At 35.6% G+C, this 19,234-nt stretch overlaps 3 protein-coding genes across 3 annotated transcripts in view; 1 reads left to right on the top strand and 2 right to left on the bottom strand.

The window, feature by feature from the left end:
- Nucleotides 1-19,234, top strand: part of LOC125226968 (calcium/calmodulin-dependent 3',5'-cyclic nucleotide phosphodiesterase 1) — a 416,921-nt gene that overhangs the window by 117,484 nt on the left and 280,203 nt on the right. The window lies entirely within an intron of this gene.
- Nucleotides 555-4,243, bottom strand: LOC125226970 (maltase A1-like). Its single transcript, XM_048131156.1, has 10 exons — nucleotides 4,035-4,243; nucleotides 3,769-3,948; nucleotides 3,503-3,660; nucleotides 3,298-3,423; nucleotides 2,761-3,216; nucleotides 2,568-2,675; nucleotides 2,337-2,487; nucleotides 2,050-2,245; nucleotides 1,425-1,562; nucleotides 555-717 (listed from the first exon to the last, which is right to left on the bottom strand). Exons 1-10 carry the CDS (start codon nucleotides 4,198-4,200, stop codon nucleotides 651-653), a joined length of 1,746 nt encoding a protein of 581 aa, XP_047987113.1. The 5' UTR covers nucleotides 4,201-4,243; the 3' UTR covers nucleotides 555-650.
- Nucleotides 5,168-13,861, bottom strand: LOC125226973 (maltase 2-like). The gene is made up of 12 exons (XM_048131158.1): nucleotides 13,696-13,861; nucleotides 12,713-12,892; nucleotides 12,000-12,157; nucleotides 10,131-10,256; nucleotides 9,511-9,767; nucleotides 8,666-8,867; nucleotides 8,120-8,227; nucleotides 7,281-7,431; nucleotides 6,730-6,925; nucleotides 5,744-5,881; nucleotides 5,386-5,469; nucleotides 5,168-5,304 (listed from the first exon to the last, which is right to left on the bottom strand). The coding sequence occupies exons 1-11, from the start codon at nucleotides 13,850-13,852 to the stop codon at nucleotides 5,400-5,402; spliced, it is 1,743 nt and encodes a 580-aa protein (XP_047987115.1). The 5' UTR covers nucleotides 13,853-13,861; the 3' UTR covers nucleotides 5,168-5,304; nucleotides 5,386-5,399.

Below are 19,234 nucleotides of genomic sequence, written 5' to 3'. Positions count from 1 at the left end.
CGAAGGGAGTACTGCAAAATATTTTTCATCACACCCGCACTTTAAATGTGCTATTGCACGCAGGCGGAGTGTGAGTTATAGAAAAATCGTTCTCCCAAGGGAATAATGAAATTTCTTGTACTGTACTTAACTTTTTTACATCTATTTACATATTTTTTACATTGCGAGTGTGATGAAAAACATTGTGTGTAACTCGGGGAGTATGAATATTACTAACTCTAGTCTTTAAATCGCTCCGGCAAGCCGTCGCGATTTAACTTACTCTCGTTAGTAATATTCAACTTCCTCCCCTTGTTGCACAATGTACTATTTTGTTAAGGAAATGAAAACAAAAATATCATATGAAAATTTTGTGTAAATTTCTAGTGAAAGTTAATTATTTTGATGTTAATTAACGTCCCTTAAAATATCCGTGACTAATTTGGTAACACCCTATATATAGAGGTATAATTATACTATCATTATAATGTTTCTTGGCACTCGCTTGAATAATAACAATAAGAGGGAATTTAACTCCGTTCAACTTACTTAAATTGAAAATAAAACGAGTTTTATAACTTGACAGTTCTTTATTATTTACGTAACAAACAAGTAAATAAATAAACTCTTTTTAAATATTCATTCCTTAAAAACATCATCATTATAATTATTTATTTCTTTCTGAGGACAAGTGCTTCGTAACCAGCAATGGGCACTGCATTAGCTTCAAATCGATCTCTGAAACAAAAAATACACGAAAACATTATCTTGACTAAAGAAAAAAGGACGTGTCATTTTATAATACACTCAAAATGGCAAAACTGCGAAAAACGACAAATCAAAATATTTAGATTTGTTCCAAAAATTTGAGTAGAATTTGAAGTTAAAATGTAGGAATAACTTTTTTATAACAAGAAACTTCAACCAGTCTTTATGCCTAGATTCCACTTCTAGTCAGTAACGAACATTAAATTGACTTTGGAACATTCTCAATCTCGCGTAATAACAATCAAATTATTAAAACTTTTCGATACGAAAACTTTGAAAATTTCAATAACAAGGTTTGAGGAGCGATAACCAAGTGATAACAACAAGTTGTCTACTCGTTAAGGAAACTTCAACCACTAACAATAAAATATTATATCGAGAACACTATTAATTTGTTTGATGAGCACAGATATTTGTTCCTGTCGTGGATGTTTTCTATGTATATTAAGTATTTGTATATTATAGAGGTATAATGTATATCGTTGTCTGGGTACCCACAACACAAGTGGGCCCCAGTCAATCTGTGTAAGAAATACTTTAATATTTATTTATTTATTGCAAATAGCTTTATTTTTTTTGGCGTGACGTGATGACACTAAATACATGTACATTTATGTTCACGCGGCCGCTAAATGTAAAATCTTCTCGTATCATATAATTTTCATGTCACTACTCACCCTTCATTTTTCGGTGATTCTATGCTCCTAAGCACAACCACAAGATCTTTTTCCACATTTTCCAAGTATGTCAGATCTAACACATATTCTGAGTCTTTCGTGTTCACGACTACGATGTAGATTTCATTGTCATACCACCTGTGAAAAAATAAATTTAGTTAATAGTAAATACTTGTAATTGTATTAATGGTTTAAAAAAAAGGCTATATCACTGGGATATAATACGTGGTCAAACATCAACATTTGCATTCTGTGACAGGCAGCAAATAGTGTATATTATTTTATTAGTGATATCTTGGTAATATGAGTGATATGCACAACGAGGTTATATAACCAGGAGAAAAATTACAAATACGAAATGCATTTACAAAACAAAACTATAGAGGTAAAGTGCTTGAAGGAAATATCACGATATCTAATAACGCATTACAAACAAATATCTATTGAGGTGAAAAGCGACTACAGTAAAGTAAATATAATATGAATATAAATACACCATTGTACCTAATTGGCGACCAAAAATCATACTAAAAGAAAAACAATATGTTCAGAAATTTTAAGATTGCGACGAAAGACCAATAGTAAAGGTAAAAAGCTACAAGGATTTTTTATGATTTTAAGCTACCTTCTGAAAGCTAAAACATCCTGGTTTAAAGCCAATGATTCGTAGCGTCCATATCTGAATACAGGGTCCTGTCGTAAAGCAGCCAGAGCCTGGTAGACCTTCAAATGAGACCTTTCAGCTGCTCTTTGCACTTCCACGTTCAAAGTCTCATAACCTTCGGCTACTGGCAGCCATGTTTTGTCGGCAGTAGAAAAACCTGAATAAAAATAACAAAATTTATATCCTGAACAACCTATCTAACCTTTTATACCTATTCGGCTAGACAACCCACATAAATAATGCCTTACCTGCATTTTTCTCAGCGCTCCATTGGAATGGAGTTCTCTCTGGGTCTCTGGACCAGTTCTCGTAGTTAATAGGATCATTAGGATTGCATCCAGCGGGGTCAACGGTATCCTCCCAGCTTACATAACCATCAACAAGACCAAGTTCTTCACCCTGTAAAATAATGTGATATTAAATAAAATTATTTAGGTTACCTACTTTATACGTAGAAAACTAAAAATAAAAAAAAATACCATGTATGTAACTCCCACTCCTGGCAGAAGCAAGATGATCATGTTAAGACCATCAACCAACTCAGGATGATATCTGCTTGCCATACGGTTGTTGTCGTGGTTTCCAATCTGAAAAATGTGCAATAAGATTTCGTGATCCATTTATACTTAGATCGTGAAAACAAGTGGTTTGAGGAGATAAAGTTGAACTTACCACCCAGTTAGCGTCTTTGTCAACAGGCTTGTATGTCAAAAAGTTGTCTATAGCTCTTTTGATGTCATTTGCTGATGATGATCCATCAACATCTGTGATTAAATCGAAGTTAAAAGGTATTTGAGCTCCCTCTCTGTCGCCTTCTCCGTAATACTTAATAACATTTTGAATACTAGCGTACACTTCAGTCATCATTATTCTGGTTAATCCATCCTTAGCTTTATATTCGTCGAGAATATCTCTCCAATCATAAACAACGTAATAAGTTTCATTTTGGTCCTTTGTATAGATGTGGTTGAGCGAAGAATGATCATTTAAAGCAACTTCATAAGCTCCTGACAGTGGTTCATCGGGATATTTTCCGCCCCATAATTTTTTATCAACCTCAAATAGGCAATTTACAGCATCAACTCTGAATCCAGCAACTCCTTTTTCGATCCAAAAACGAATAACATTCTGAAATAAAAGTAAAAATTGTCGTATTAGTAGTTCGTATACTAAAACTAAAGTTATTTTGTGTAGTTATTGTATTCTTACATTCATTTCTTCGACGACATCAGGATTTCTGTAGTTGAGATCAGGTTGACCAACTACGAATTGATGGAGGTAATATTTTCCAACTTCTTCCTTGTATTCCCAGGCGCTATCGTGGAAATGGCTTAGCTAAAATCGTAATTTCATTTTAGTTAAAACATTATTCGTTCTTCCGTCATTTATGTACACATGTAACATGCTCACCTACCCAGTTATTTGGTGGTTGCATATTTCCGTCCTCATCAATGACACCATCTTCCCAAATATAGTAATTATAGTATTTTTCATCTCCTTGCAGAGCTTTTTGGAACCATTCACTTTCATTGGACGAGTGGTTAGGCACAAGATCTAATACAACTTTGATTCCTATAAAAAAAGGGCACACTTTTTAGCTCTTTTCTGAGAAATATTGTAAACAACGTGTGTTAATTTATTGATTGAACAAAATCATCCCAAATTATATTCATCGCATACCTAGTTCTTCAGCCTTTGCAGTAAGGGCTTCGAAGTCTTCCATGGTACCGTATTCATCGTGAACCGCGTAAAAGTCAGAGATATCGTACCCAAAATCGTACATTGGTGATTGGAACATGGGTGACAACCAGATAGCGCCAACACCAATTTCTTTGATGTATTCTAGTTTTGACGTGATTCCTAAAATCAAATATTAGTTGATACATGAAAGGTCAATGAGCAAACCACAAACTTAAAGCGAATTGGTATAAATTTGATCATCATACCGTTTAGATCACCGATGCCATCCCCATCACTGTCAGCAAACGACCGAGGATAGATTTGATAGAAAATAGTTTTCTGCCACCAATCTTGTTCTGGTTCATTATTTCTATCAATTGCATTGCTAGCACAAAGCGCCACCAAAAATAGCAGCAAAAATATGACCCTCATTTTAAGTACTAGACACTAAACGGATGGCGAACTGTTTTGTATCTGGGTTCGTGTGTGGCTTATATAGATGTTCAAAAGTAGAAACCCCTCGAAGTGCTTCATAATCTATGTTATATCTTTTATCTTTGACACCTTGAACTGCGTCATGATAACGTTCTCAAAAGTGCGGCTGACGAATTGGTAAACAAAAATGTACCTACAAATAACTAATATAACGCTGGGGATATTTCCTTAGGTGTTTGATTGTTTGATTCACATTTTATCACTCAGATAAATGTGGCAATATCAAGTACTTCTGCTAAGTTTGGATTAAAATGACAGTTTAGATCAATCATATGCAATTCATAAAAAAATATCTTATGCACTTTATTATCCCTTTTGTTCTTTACACAAACTTTTAATCATTAAATAATATTATAATAAAATATTAATGCCGTTACACCTTGTATACACATTCTTTATTTACATACATTTGTGGAATTCAAAGTAACTAGGAAGTAACTTGAATTAAAGAATATGTACTACAATAGTGTACAAGCGCCCCGTAATTATTTGTTTATTTACAAAATTTTATCAGAATTTTATTGTTATGTTATTTTCAACCTTAAAGACATTAGGTACAGATAAGATTAGTAAAACTTACTATAACATGAATAGTAGACAACAAACTATTACTACTAACTACTACTATAAGCGGTCTGTAGAAGTAAATAATCTTGAAGTAATATTGAAAGAAGTAAGTAAATGACAAGTGGCGTACTAGAAGAGAGGCCTATGCTCAGCAGTGGGCGATAAAGGGCTGATATGATGATGATGATGATGAAATGACAGCTTATAGCAATGAGAATCCAAACCAGTGTTTCGTTCTTGAATACTTCATCTACAACCTTAATTACATCATCATGAATATAGTAGGTACTTTATACTGTATTTTTGATAATGTAATGGATATACGAGCTTTGGCTAGATCATCTCGAAAGTCAAGGCATACATATAATCCATGAGACAAGAAATAACGATAGACCATTGGCTTGTACAGCTAATAGTCGATATAAGCTGTAGACCTTCTTCTGAAGTTACTTCCTTTGTCACTGCAACTGTTGTCTGCAAAGATCAAAGACGCTGTTTACAACTAATATACAATATTATATTTTATGAATACTACATTTATTCATTTCTTTTTACCATTGCTTAAAGATTTAAACCATCATTCTTAACACCAAAGCCTCGTCTGCAGCTAAATCCAAGCTATTCGCGTTAACATTGTCACTGAAATGAAAAAAAAAATGTTGATAGAAAAAAAATATTTGTCGATTAACTTTACAAATTAAAATGCTTTCGTTATTCTGGTAGATAAGTTTTTACTGGTGCTCTTGGCACTGGCTTCAATGAGCCCACCCTTTAACACGACCTTTTTTGTACAAAATTTATAGAACTGTAAAGTGATGCCGCTTGAATTCAAGATCATATATTTTTTAATCATGCCTTTTAAGGTTAAGTTAAATTATAATCAAATTAATATACTCTTAGACACATTACTCACTTTATAGACCTGGATGATAGTGCACTAGAAGCCTCGACTTCCAATTGTCCGAAAACCAGGTCAAAAGTTGTCAAATTAACAACATTGAGTGACCGTCCAAGGTTCATCACTACAACATAAGTGTCATCCTGGTACCATCTGCAAAAAAAAATATTATATTCAATTTCTTTGAGTCTTTTCATAACTACGCATGAGTAGATAATATAGAACTTGCATATAAAATCATGTCCGAAAATTTTAAGTACAAAAAATATAACTTAACATACCGGGATTATCAAATGTAATTAATATGATATTATAGTTTGTGATGCGGAGAATGAAATTCATGTTACGAGAAAGGTATTAGATACGGTGGTGGGAGGAAGTGGGAGATGTAAACAAAAGAAAAGTTGGATGTACGTCTGTGTGAAAGATGATATGAAGCGAATGCAAGTGAATAATTAGATGACGTCCGATAGAGATATATAGAATAAAAAAACATGCTGCACCAACCCCAAGTAATATAGATAAAGGCAAAATGATGGTCTGCGGTACCTATCATCCACGGACACGTAAATTTGTAAAATGCAATCTTAAAAACATGACATGGACAATGGAGACACGCTACTTGTGGTTGCGATCCTCAGCATCGAGAAAGGATAAGAACATGAAGCGATTACGTGAATGATGCTTTCAATAGCTGATATCCAAAAAAAATCGCTGATGGCCTAGCGGTAAGAGCGTGCGACTTTCAATCCGGAGGTCGCCCCGTCGCGGAACCCAGGCTCGTACCAATGAGTTTTTCGGAACGCTTTTCGGTGAAGAAAAACGTCGTGAGGAAACCGGACTTATCCCGATAAGGCTTAGTTACCCGTCGGCTTGGAAGTTCAGATGGCAGGCGCTTTAGTAAAACTAGTAGTAGTAGTTGTCAAAGCGGAGTGAGCGGAGCGAAGCTATGGCAAATGCCGGGATAACGGCAGGAGGATTTTCTATAGCTGATAACCAACCTCTTGAAAGCAAACACGTCACGGGTGAGTGCCTGGCTTTCAAACCGGCCTGCTCGGAAAGCCGGACGCTTGCGAAGGAGAGACAGACTCCTGTAGACCAGGTAATGGGACTGAGCGGCAGAATGCTGGCTCTCAGCGTTGATGGTCTCGTAGCTATCGCCTACTGGTAGCCAAGTTTCGTGGCCTTTGGTGAATCCTGAAAGAAATAAAAATATTTTTTCCGGTTCCGACAGATTTTGAGTCCATGACGCACTTGCAAATTTTATATTTATTTACGGTGCCCGAGCCTTGACTGGCTATTTGAAGGAAACATGATGAGAACGACTGCCTCACAGTGCCTCTTTCTACTGTCTACGATGCCTTTGTATGCCGAGGAGTAAACTTTAGGAACCCCTTTTATAGATTTTAGTTACTTAAGCAAAATAAACGGATGATTATCAAATTAGTGGACCATTGCACTTACCAAGCATACTGCAGAGCAGACACTGACCCCAAAGCCAAAATGATGCTAGAATTCTTGAATAAGAAAATATAAAAAAATATGAACATACCAGCTGTACGCTCTGAGTTCCACTGATAAGGCGTACGCGAACCATCCCTTGTAACAGCAACATAGTTGATAGGATCGTCCGTATTGCAAGCAAGCTGATCTTTAGTTTGTGCCCAAGACACATCACCATTTGGCATCCCAATTTCTTCACCCTAAAAAAATAAAACGTACAATTACACGGTGTATCATGAGGAAACCGAAAGATTATAAAAGAGTGTATGGTAGAACCAGTGATCGATACGTTAATGCCCAATAAATTACACCCTTTCGTAGCTTTTAAATAGATGATAACTTAAGTTTGAAAGTGGCATCTACTGGTACACTGTCGAGCACTGCTACTTTGGCTTATATACCAGATCACATCTAAGACTACTCGTATTAAGGTAAAATAAAGTTTCCTGGATTTTGCCTTATTTTAGAAAATACTCAAATTGAAAAACATCTTATTAACCTCTCGTATGCTGGAACGTGGATCCACGTTTGTAGGTATTGAATTCTAAATTAGAGTTCAATACCTACGAACGTGGATCCACGTTCCGGCCTATGCGATAGGTTAATAATTGAATAATATATTGGGACGTATAATGTTATAGGTACTAAAAACAAAACAAAAAGCCAACGCTTTGCATTAAAGTTAAGTTTTACGAAAGTAAGAGTTATTAAAATTCGTAAAGCGACCTAGACCAAATGCGAGCCAGACGAACGGCTAACAAATCTAAATGAAAACGTTCAAGAAATCGAAACAATTGTTTTCCTCTGTCATATTAATAAAAAAAGTAGATTACAAGTAAAGTAAATTTATAAAATTTGTTTCCTGTACTTAGTTTACTTAGTATTTACCATATATGTCATCGCAACTCCGGGGAGCAAGAGAACAAGCATATTAAAGGCGTCCACTAATCCCGGTCTCAAGCGAGACGCTACTCTTGCCTTGTCGTGATTACCACTCTGGAAATAAGTTATTATTTCATTATAATAAGCAAATTTACCAAAAATAAACCGTTTACCACCAAAAATTACCACATGTTTAATTAAGGTCTAGATGGTGTATTATTTAAATTTGATTTCAGTCAAATTCAAAAGAAGGGGCATTCCACGAGATTGTCATTCACATCATGTTTTTGCTTTTTATGGCAGCTATTTCAATCAAATCCGTAAAGTTCGAGAAAATACTGCCAAATAGTTAACTAAGTCATGAAAGTTTGTCAGACACGACTTCTTTCTTAGCGCCTTCAGAAGTGTTAGAAGAATTCTCATGTCGTAAGTCGTAAGCGACATTCTTGTGGGATGCCCCATCTATGTGATGACGATAAATGTGATGATGTGGTTTATCGCTTTCTGTTTACATATTATTCTTTTTTTTTTGTATTTTACAATACAACTCACCATCCAATTAGCTGGTTTGTTTGCTGGCTTATACGTCATCCAACGGTCAACAACAAATTTCAAATCCCTTGCATCCGATTCTTTTCGAAAATCTTCCATGAGAGCAAAGTTCACCGGAATCTGGGAGCCAAAATTATTTCCTTCTCCGTAATATTTCACCAAGTTCTTTATGTTTGTCGTTGAAGCCTCTGTCAATAGTAACCTGTACGCAAAAAAGATAAATTTTTCTTGACTTGTTGACTTCTTTTGTTTATACTTACAATATACATTTAGCCAAATCTATTACAACGCCTGCAAAAGAGTTTTCAAAGTCAAGTTTGGCCTGGCCAGCCACATAAGAGCCCATAACATACAAAATAACCCATGAGCTGAGGTCATCGTCATCGAAACCGTTGGGGAGGCCATATATATTACACAATATTCATTTTATGCAAGTGAGTCCCTCATGTCTCCATTTTGGATAACGTTTGTCTAAACCCTAAAGAAACTCCTGCTTAACTAATATAAATGCACTAACAATTGAGGTGTCTTGGATTAATTCGCACTTTTTGCAAATATTTTCTGTCATGTAACTTAGTCTTTCAACCTGGGGATCATTAAAAGCCGAAACTAAATACAAATACAAATGAAGCACGGGTCGAGACCGTCTACACGGACCGCCCACAAGCTTAATAATCGGTTGGCCTTTGGTCTTGCATTGGTCGTCCCTGAGGACCTTCAACTCATGTTTAGCTAGGTACTCCATTTGTATGATGATTATTTGTATTATTGGAAGTTAAACCAATAAACCACTGGTTCCTACTTGGCGTCTTATTCCGCCCCCCTACAAATGATAATTGTAATACCTTGTCATGTTATCCCTTAAGGTAATGCTGTCGAAAACCTCTCTGAACTGCGATACCATATCATATGATTCTTTCAAGTCTTTAGTATAGATATGGTTCAGATATTTATAGTCATCGCCGTCGAGCCCCACTTTGCCTGTTTTGGGTTCATCGGGAAATCTTCCACCGAAACTGTCCTTGTCAACTTCCAGCAAATGATTCACGGCACTCATCTTCATTCCGGCAACCCCTTTCTCTAACCAAAATTTTATTATATTCTGAAAAATATAAGTAAGGTTATGATTTTACAATATTATGATTCTAAAATTTTTGTTTTCTGAAATAAGTAGGTAAAGCCTGACCTATGACTATTGTCAAGAGGGCGCTATTATTCTGATGTATATGGTGACAGGTCACTATAGTATGAGAAAAATAGTTCTAATGAAATTCCGCAACACGGCGATTACTTATAATTATATATTTCTGGTCAGGCTTTACTAATTAAAGATCATAATTATTTTATCAATGTGTAATATGTATGTATGTATTATATTACTCATCCATTTTACGAGAAGTTGCATGGCAGGGGAAATGTTTTAAAGTTACGGGTTTATATTACAAATAAGTAGATTGTTTTTTACCTTCATCTCATCAACAACCACTGGGTTTCGGTAGTTCAAATCTGGCTGGTTCTTAGCGAACTGATGCAGGTAATACTGGCCTCTGTTTGGCACGAACTCCCATGCACTTTTTTTGAACATGCTTATCTGAACAAATAATTATAAAAGAAAACTATTTAAGTTGCATTTTGTAAAAACTAGAACAATTTTATAGACGTTGGTATTGTTATAAGGATCATAAAATATTTTTGATACTTAACTTAGGTCTTGGTTACAACTTGCGCTCTCGTCCGTTCGTCCATAATACTTAAAGTCGCGCCTAATATATGGGCATTTTCAGAATTTGGGACCCCCCAGTTAGCGTAAGTTGCTAAGAAAAATTAAATCGCTGTCAGTTTTGTGACGATAATTAAGCATGAAATTTCAATAAAAATATTGTTTTTGTGTTAATTATATAACGTAAATCGCTAATCTAGATTCAGAATGTGAAAAAAGTAAATTTTTTCTATGCTTAATTGTCGTCACAAAACTGACAGCGAGATATTTTTTGTTAACAACTTACGCCAATTGGGGGTTCCAAATTCTGAAAATGCTCGTTAATAGGTTTCCGCGATACAGGCGTGCCTAGTTCGGCTATGTACTAATGTTAATCAACTTGTAATTTACTACTTTTTTTTTTATTAAATGTAAAAAACTAGAAATTGATATTGTTATAAGGTCAGGTGGGGTAAGGGAAACATACTTCATTTTTTATATTTTACATCGAGCTCTAATCACTTTATTTAATGTCGTATATTCATCTTGACCGACACAAAGTATGCTTCTTTAAGTCTGCTTTCTAGGGCGAAATTAATTTTTAAACTAGCTTTATTGCATGTGGCTGGAAATTTATAAAATGTTTAGGCTGGTCCTGCCGTTTCCCTTTCCCGGGTTTTGGGGTAAGGGAAACACTTCGCTAAAATCTTAAAGTATTGCTGCTAGTGTGGATTATACCGGCAATGTAAATTAAAAAAAACATCACCAATCAAATGGAGACTTTGGTTCTTTGACATATAGTTTAAAATAGAAAATATTTACATAAATTGAAATTCGGGGTAAGGGGAACATATGGGCTTGAGACAGGGGTGGTTAACTAAAAATTATAATTGTTTTTAAAGATTTTTTTACAAGTTTTTTTCGAAAATTCAAATTTCAGTATTGTAAATTAAAAAACGACTATTAATTATTAGTATAATTATTCGTATTTAAAATACTGAAGCTTGGATCAATACAAAATTTCTGTACTTATAGAATATGTGTCTCTGAAAATGTTCATGACCCCTGAAATCGGGAAAAGGAAACATATGTTCCACTTACCCCGGCTATGGTAGTTCCCGTTACCCCGGTATGTCATTTGTAGGTTGTGTTATGAATCACGTTGAATTTTCATATTTACAGCATAGTTTTCTCAAATTCAAATACCAGACATGAACATTAAACATATAAAGGAATATTTACAGATATCAAAAGTCTTCGGACATGACTTTTTGCTATCCATATCACTACACAAATAATACTCGTCCAACTCGTGGTCTTGTAGCACGACAACTGATTTTTTGTTTTTGTCAAGGACGCACACTCCTTAGAGCTAGCGCTGTTTTTGTTTTTGTTTCGGAACTAAATCCTAGGTAGTACCTTACCGACCACCAAATGACCCAGCTACAGTCTATGAATTCAGAATTACCGATCAGTGTTTCCCTTCCCCCATAGTCCCCCTTACCCCACCTGACCTTACCCATAAAATATTTTTAATACGAAACTCAAGTCTAGGTCTAGGCGCCCTCGCTTACTCCATACTTCGTCGCGCTTGTTCCATGATCGTCAGATATCAAGTCAAGCAACACTTCATACCCAGTTGTTCGGAGGACGACGGTGTCCGACGTTGTCCAAATAACCTTCCGCCCAGACATACCAGTCGAAGTAATACTCATCTCTGCCAACTGCTTTTTGGAACCAGTCACTCTCGTTGCTGGTATGATTTGGAACAAAGTCCAGGAGGACCTTAATATCTGGAAATAAATTGATATAAAATTACAACCTCACTATTTAAGCTGGAGTCTGTAAATATTTTGCGTAAGGATTATAATATCTAACGGTATCTAATGGTCTGGCCGCAGTAAATATACCTCAATATGTCACTTCAACAATTTCAACATTGACTTAATTAAATTCCCAAAAATAAAAATAAAATCTTTTGTCATGTATCTACTGTATGTTTTTGTTTTATTTAGTAAAACAAAAGACATTTTAAAACTGCTATATTTTTGCACATGACACATAATTATAATTGGACAAACGAATCTTCCTCCTTTCTTCTCCATCATCATTTCAGCCATTGATCGCCCACTGCTGAGCATAGGCTTCCCTTCGTGTACGACACTTATCCCGGTCCTGGGCTAATCTCATCCATAAGTGCCCCGCTTTCTCCTTAACTATTTTGCATGTTTCTGCATTGCCCGATAGTTGACTGGTAGAGAGCACCTACCAGTACGCATCAAGTTTGTCTTTTGATAATTATTTTGTAAAATGTTTAATGAAATTTTCTGTAACAATAAAAAACTTACTAAGTTTCTGCGCTTCTCTAACAAGTTCTTCAAATTCCTCGTTAGATCCGTAGTCGGAATGGACAGAGTAGAAATCAGACACGTCGAAGCCAAAGTCTATTTGAGGTGACTTGTATATTGGAGACAGACATATCGCGTCGACATTCAATTCCTTCAGGTACTCCAAGCGAGATATGATGCCTGTCAATGAATTGTCATTATTAGTAAAGTCAATATGATCTCCATCTTGGGCCCTGTCCTTACTTTCCGTCAAGTGTTACTAGGATCGATTGCCAAATTTTTTTGGTCAATATTTTATTCAAGACCAAGAGCGAGTAGTTTAATTGAGGTAAAGTACAGAATCAATATCTTAACTCTTTTTAATATACTCTTTAATATACTACAACACGATTCCCTACATAGTGCATAGTAAGGCGTTTTCCAAAATAAATCTCGAATATCGAATGTCACCAGATCTGGACGTGTTTGGGCTCATTCTTCTCAGAATCACGAGCTGATTCGATCCCGACGATAAAAAAAAATGTGTCCCAAAATTTCCATACAAAATTCGGGTTTCCAATACATCACGCATTATTCACGCACGTAATAAGTTCATACTAAAATCGTGATCGTGACGTAAAAGGAAAAAAAATTAGGACACATTTTTTTATCACCAGGATCGAATCAGCTCATGATTCTGAGAAGAATGAGCCCAGACACGTCCAGATCTGGTGAAATTCGATATTCGAGATTTATTTTGGAAAACGCCCAGTAAGTGACAGAGATTTTGATAAAATAAGTATTTACTTTATGCCCGCGGTTACTTTTAAACGATTTGGTGCCATATTTATTTACAATATTTACATTTTTTGTGACATCGATTTGTCAAACTTTAATATCCACAATATAAATAATTATGAATCCGCACAGTATATTAACTGTCAATATTCGAAGTACAAAAATGTGGGCTAACGTAATCTGTAATAAAAGTTTTATCAGCTTACCTCTAATATCGCCAACCCCATCGCCATCGGTGTCAAGAAACGAACGGGTGTATATCTGGTATATAAGGGCACTCTCCCACCAATCTTGCTTAAATCCGAGTTCTTGACCGCCGTGAGCGACCGACACAACGGCCAATATCGTCACTAGATGCCACATGCTGCTTATTTGAATCAACCTATTTTAACAAAATATTTTATCTTTAATCCTTAAATGCATGACCATGACAAAGATTAATTCAAATTTGAATTTTGACATGCTGTCAATAGAGTCAAAAATACATGATGCATTATAATTATATGTACATCACTATGCATTTAAAGGGTAAAATATTAGTGTGGACTGTTTTCACTTTCATTATTTTTTTAGTTATTGAATGTTATTTCCAACTTTTTTTAATTTTTTTGTAAAAATACCGGAGTTAGAGTACTTTTAATTAATATATTATACCATAATATTTGAAAAAAAAACTAGTATAACAAGTAGGCATGTCGGTAGGTAAAGGTATGTAGGTTTCAAGAAAATGTATAGGTGATTACTGATTGTCTGTATAAATCATATAATAATAATGATAACTTTTTTTGTACCTACTTAACTCTTAATTTACACTTTTGTATGTCGTTATCGTAAATATTGAAATATCTAGACAGTTAAGTAATACAATTAAGCACTTAGTTTTAACTCTTTGTTGAAAGATGTTAGATTTCAAAAAAATAGAACACCGAACCTTAAAACATTTCTTCTAACCGACGTTTTTTAGAAGCTTTGTAAATCGTAAAAAATACGTTTACTATTATGCGCTAGCACTTCTCGGCCACTGTGTTTGAAACCGAATTGGATCTCCTCTTTATATAGACTGACATTGCTTGTTTTAATAACATTTCTAAGTTTAATAACAATTATAACATTCTACTTTTGCTGCCTAAAAACAATTGAGTTTTCAATACGACTATCTCATAACCATAGTGAGTGTTACTCGTCATATTGTACTTACTCCGATGGCTCAGTGCCCTAAAACGAAACTTGGCCTCTGATACAAGTCTCAAAAATACTGTTAAATAATTAGGGAGAAAATAAAAATGATAAATTTTGATATACACGGTGTAAAATAAAGAAACTGAATAATTTTAACAGCGTATTCCTCATAATATTAGAAGAGTAAAATGTCATATAAACTTTTCTGGATTTCGCCTACTTTCAGAGTTATAGGCATTTAAAAAAATAACAATTACTTAATATTTCTCAGAACAAAACGCTATTTTGATGGTGATGATGCCGTTAGATTTAGATTTAGATTTCTTTATTTCATGATTAAAATTACACTATAAATTTGTTATATGCCAAAGTTATGTTTATCTTCTCATCATGATCGTCTAAAATTACATTATAAATTTAAAAAAATAATAAACATAATACACATAATCGGACATAATTTAACTGTCCTCGTTAATAGATGTCATTGCAAAAAAGTATTGTTTAAAAAAAATGTAATTTTGTATTTTAATTGCCAGTTTAACGAATAACATTTATATTTGAAAATACATCCAAAGAAACTGAAAAAAAAAAATTGGCAAAACTAGCTTGACGTAATATAACATTTTATCTTTATTTTCCCCTCAGAAATGCGCAGTTAAAATCTTTCGGTTCCCTCATGTTACAGCGTGTATGTGTTTCTGAACATTGTAATATCATTAATGAATTGTATTTCGTTTTCAGGTAAGCTGCTTTCCTCATTATCTTCAAGGTGCATGTGAGTATGAATTACTCGTGTCATAAAATTACCAATGATTACCTACGAAATTTTTTGGTGACTTTTAATGTCACGAAAGACGTGATTTCCAGTTATTCTGCTGATCTGCATGCGTATCCGAATGCACAAACGCTCACGAAACGCTCACGAAACGAAATGCTCGTAGATATCTATCTCTATCGCTCTTGCGTATTGGCGCGGCAGAGTGAGACTACCTTTCGCGGCGTTTCGTTTTCGTTTCGCGTCGTAGAAATGCCATGCGGCTACGGGATCTGCTCTATTAAAATCAAAACTTTTATTCCGTAAATAGGCCAAAGGAGCATTTTTTATACATTAGGTACATTAAAAATTTCAATAAACAATATGAACAATCCACTTACAATTGTACAATTATGATAATCCCTTGGCATGACATGTAAATCTCTGTAACTCGAAACATTCCCATTCCAAGTTCATCCCAGTAAAATCCCGCTTACAAAATCTTCCGGACTCCCCTAACCACATCAAACTACCCCCGGCTGATTACCATTCTGGCCCAGAAAGGGTCACGGAATGTAGCCCTCTGTTTTTATAAAATATTTTGTACTATTACGCTAGGCCTTTCAGGATGCTCCATATATTACCCGCCTCTTTGCCAAATTGGATCTTTTTAACCCGTTTCTGCTAAAGTGCTGGATTTTAATATGAAACGATCTCTGTGTAGTCACTTTTTGGCAGACTCAGCTTTCAAACAAAAAAAAAACTAAATCGAAATCGGTTCATCCGTTCGGGAGCTACGATGCCACAAACAGACACACACACAGACAGACAGACACGTCAAACTTATAACACCCCGTCGTTTTTGCGTCGGGGGCTAAAAAAAGATGTGCTGCCTTCTGAAAATGTTTTGAAAGTAAATCAACATTTTCCTCAGCTCGGCGCAAATATAAGCTGAAACAAGCAAAGTTAACGACTCTGACCTTTGAGACAGGAATATTTTATTCAATGCACTACTATTTTGCAGCACCTAAGTAATACAATAATGTTACCTTTTACGAGTTTTCCACAGGGTTGTCAAAACAGTGCATTTTTACATTCATCATCATCATTTCAGCCATTAATCGCCCACTGCTGAGCATAGGCCTCCCTTGGTGTACGCCACTTATCCCGGTCCTGGGCTAATCTCATCTCATGCATTTTTACATAAGCCTAATTATTCATCATACATATATAAATGGTTAGGTACTGACTTTAAAAATGGGTGAATCAACTTTTTCTTGTCTGTTATTGCCACGGTTACGGTCCCCTGAGTCCAATATTTCCTGGTTTTATGCAAAATTATGCTACATAAATTATGCAAGCATGCATGTAGTCCATGTTTGGAGGTGGAAAATTAAGAAAAGGGCTTGGTAACACCAGTAAAATGCATGTTTGCATAGTTTAAGTAGCATAATTTTGCATAAAACCTGCGTGACTCTCTGCGTGAACTCTGCGTGAAATAAGTAATACGGACTTAAGCGGCGACCTTTCACACTATTTAATTTTGAAATTTTGTAAAAAAAATACTACACGGAATTTTTATGCAAACACGTATTCTGAGAGATTTTGTTTATTTATTCGTTAAAAGGGTTAGCCCATTATGAAGTTGTTTATTTTATCAATATTAAGTAATTTTACTTACGGGGTGAACCCGTAAAATATTGTAAGTAATTCAAATAGTCAATCTATATAAATAATACCCTACATACCTACTAAATGTACAGTCAACCAATTGGAACCCTAGGCCACTATAACTATGTCAAAAAGGCAAGGCAAGAGATTTCTTACAACCTTATTAATAACGTCACTATGACATAGTTCTACAGGGTTCCAATTGGTTGATTGTACTTAAATCCACCATGCTTGTGACAGCCCTAAGCTATTATCAGTGTTATTTTAGTATTTCCATCGTTGCTATTATGAGGGCAGGAGGAATAACAATAGAAGACTGTATTTTGTACAGGAAACTAGAATAAGCCATGATAGAGTTCTGACCAGCGAGTCGCTGCACAAGTATTTTTTCAGAATTCTATATATGGCAACAATTTTAAATGTAAAACTGTACATAACCTCAACCTTTGTCTCAGTGCATTTATTACGGATGTTATAGTGGCTAAACCGATCAGGACCAGTGTGAGAAGCATACTATTTTCGATAATCTGTAACTGGAATCAGGTTCGAAATGATGAAAATGAACGAATACTGAAATAAATACCTACGAATATTCGCACTATGCTTCGGGTTACCAGCTAAAGATTTTTTGAATTTGCCGGTTCTTTTTTGGGCAGCGATTCGATGGCTAGACTCTAATGACTCGATTGTTAATTTCTTTTTAGTGGTAGGTCGGTACATATATAATAGTGTTTACAAAATATTTCAAGGCCGCAGGTTTGTAAGGGACCGAAATACTATATATTTTAAGCGATCTTGAAAATATTGGGTTGGTAAGAAAGTAATGAGCGATCGATTGAATTCCACATAAAATTTTTGAGAGAGTTCTAAAATCTTCTATGGTCGAAAGTATATAAAGGGCGAGTCGCACAGATTCTCGTCAGTCATTCACTAGCTGTCGCCGAGCTAATATAAGGAAGAAAATGGACGAATTAAAAGTGCATGTAAGGCATTGCTTACTATATGAATTTCAGTCTGGCCATTCAGCCGCCGAAGCAGTGCGTAATATATGTCAGCGTGTTGCTCCTGAAGTTGTGTCTGAGGCCACGGCGAAACGATGGTTCCAGCGGTTTCGTAGTGGCGACTTTTCATTATCAGATTAACCTAAGTCTGGTCGACCGGTGAAGATTGATGTAGCCAAATTCAAAACCTTAATTGAAGGAGATCCGAGGCTAACGAGTCGTACTCTTGCTACCGAGTTAGGCTGCTCTCATGTCACCATAGAAACACATTTACACGAGTTGGGAAAAAACTACAAATACAGTGTTTGGATACCGCACGAACTTGATAGAGATCAACTAAACCGCCGTGCCGATATCTGCATACAACTTCTGTCTTTTCGCCGCACATTCAACTGGTTGGACCATCTTATCACTGGAGATGAAAAATGGGTCTTATATATAAATCACACACGCAAACGTCAGTGGCTAGCTCCAAACGAAAAAGGAATAGAGGCACCAAAAACAGAGCCTCACCCGAAAAAAGTTATGCTGTCCGTTTGGTGGGATATTCATGGTATTATTCACTGGGAACTCCTACCAAGTGGAATGACTGTTACCGCATCAGTATACTGTAATCAGCTTGAAAATTTAAACCAAAAAATCTGTCAGAATCGTCCACAGCATGCTAAAGTTTTTTTCTTACACGACAATGCTCGCCCACACATAGCAAAAGTGACTAGGCTAAAGCTATTGTAACGTTAGCGTTTTAACGCTTCTTGAATAATCAGTCCTGTCACGGAAGGCGTAAAGGAAGTTCCTTTTTAACCTAATAAATTTCAATAGAAATAACGCCTGACCGAATACTGAAGTTTACTTGATGACAAACGTAAGTCCACACGCACGGCGATATAGGCGTTTAAAGATCGTACAACCAGTATTCGCCACCGCGGGGCGCGGAGGGGACTAACGGATAGACCTCGTCCATTTGGATCGGCGCGGCGACGCGAGTTGCCCGCTCCACTTATTTTATTTTTTTAAAAAAGGCACTCTCGGACGATGGCGTTCGAAGGGTTTTACATTCATTTAAACATGAGAACCTAATTTAATTCGTGTGTGAGTGTTTTCCCCCGCTCGGGTGAGTGTTGCAAAAAAATATTTTAT

This window comes from Leguminivora glycinivorella, chromosome 6, assembly GCF_023078275.1.
Source record: "Leguminivora glycinivorella isolate SPB_JAAS2020 chromosome 6, LegGlyc_1.1, whole genome shotgun sequence".
Taxonomy (NCBI): Eukaryota; Metazoa; Arthropoda; class Insecta; order Lepidoptera; family Tortricidae; genus Leguminivora; species Leguminivora glycinivorella.
The sequence above is the reverse complement of the archived record's forward strand: the minus strand, read 5'-3'. Positions and strand labels throughout refer to the sequence as shown.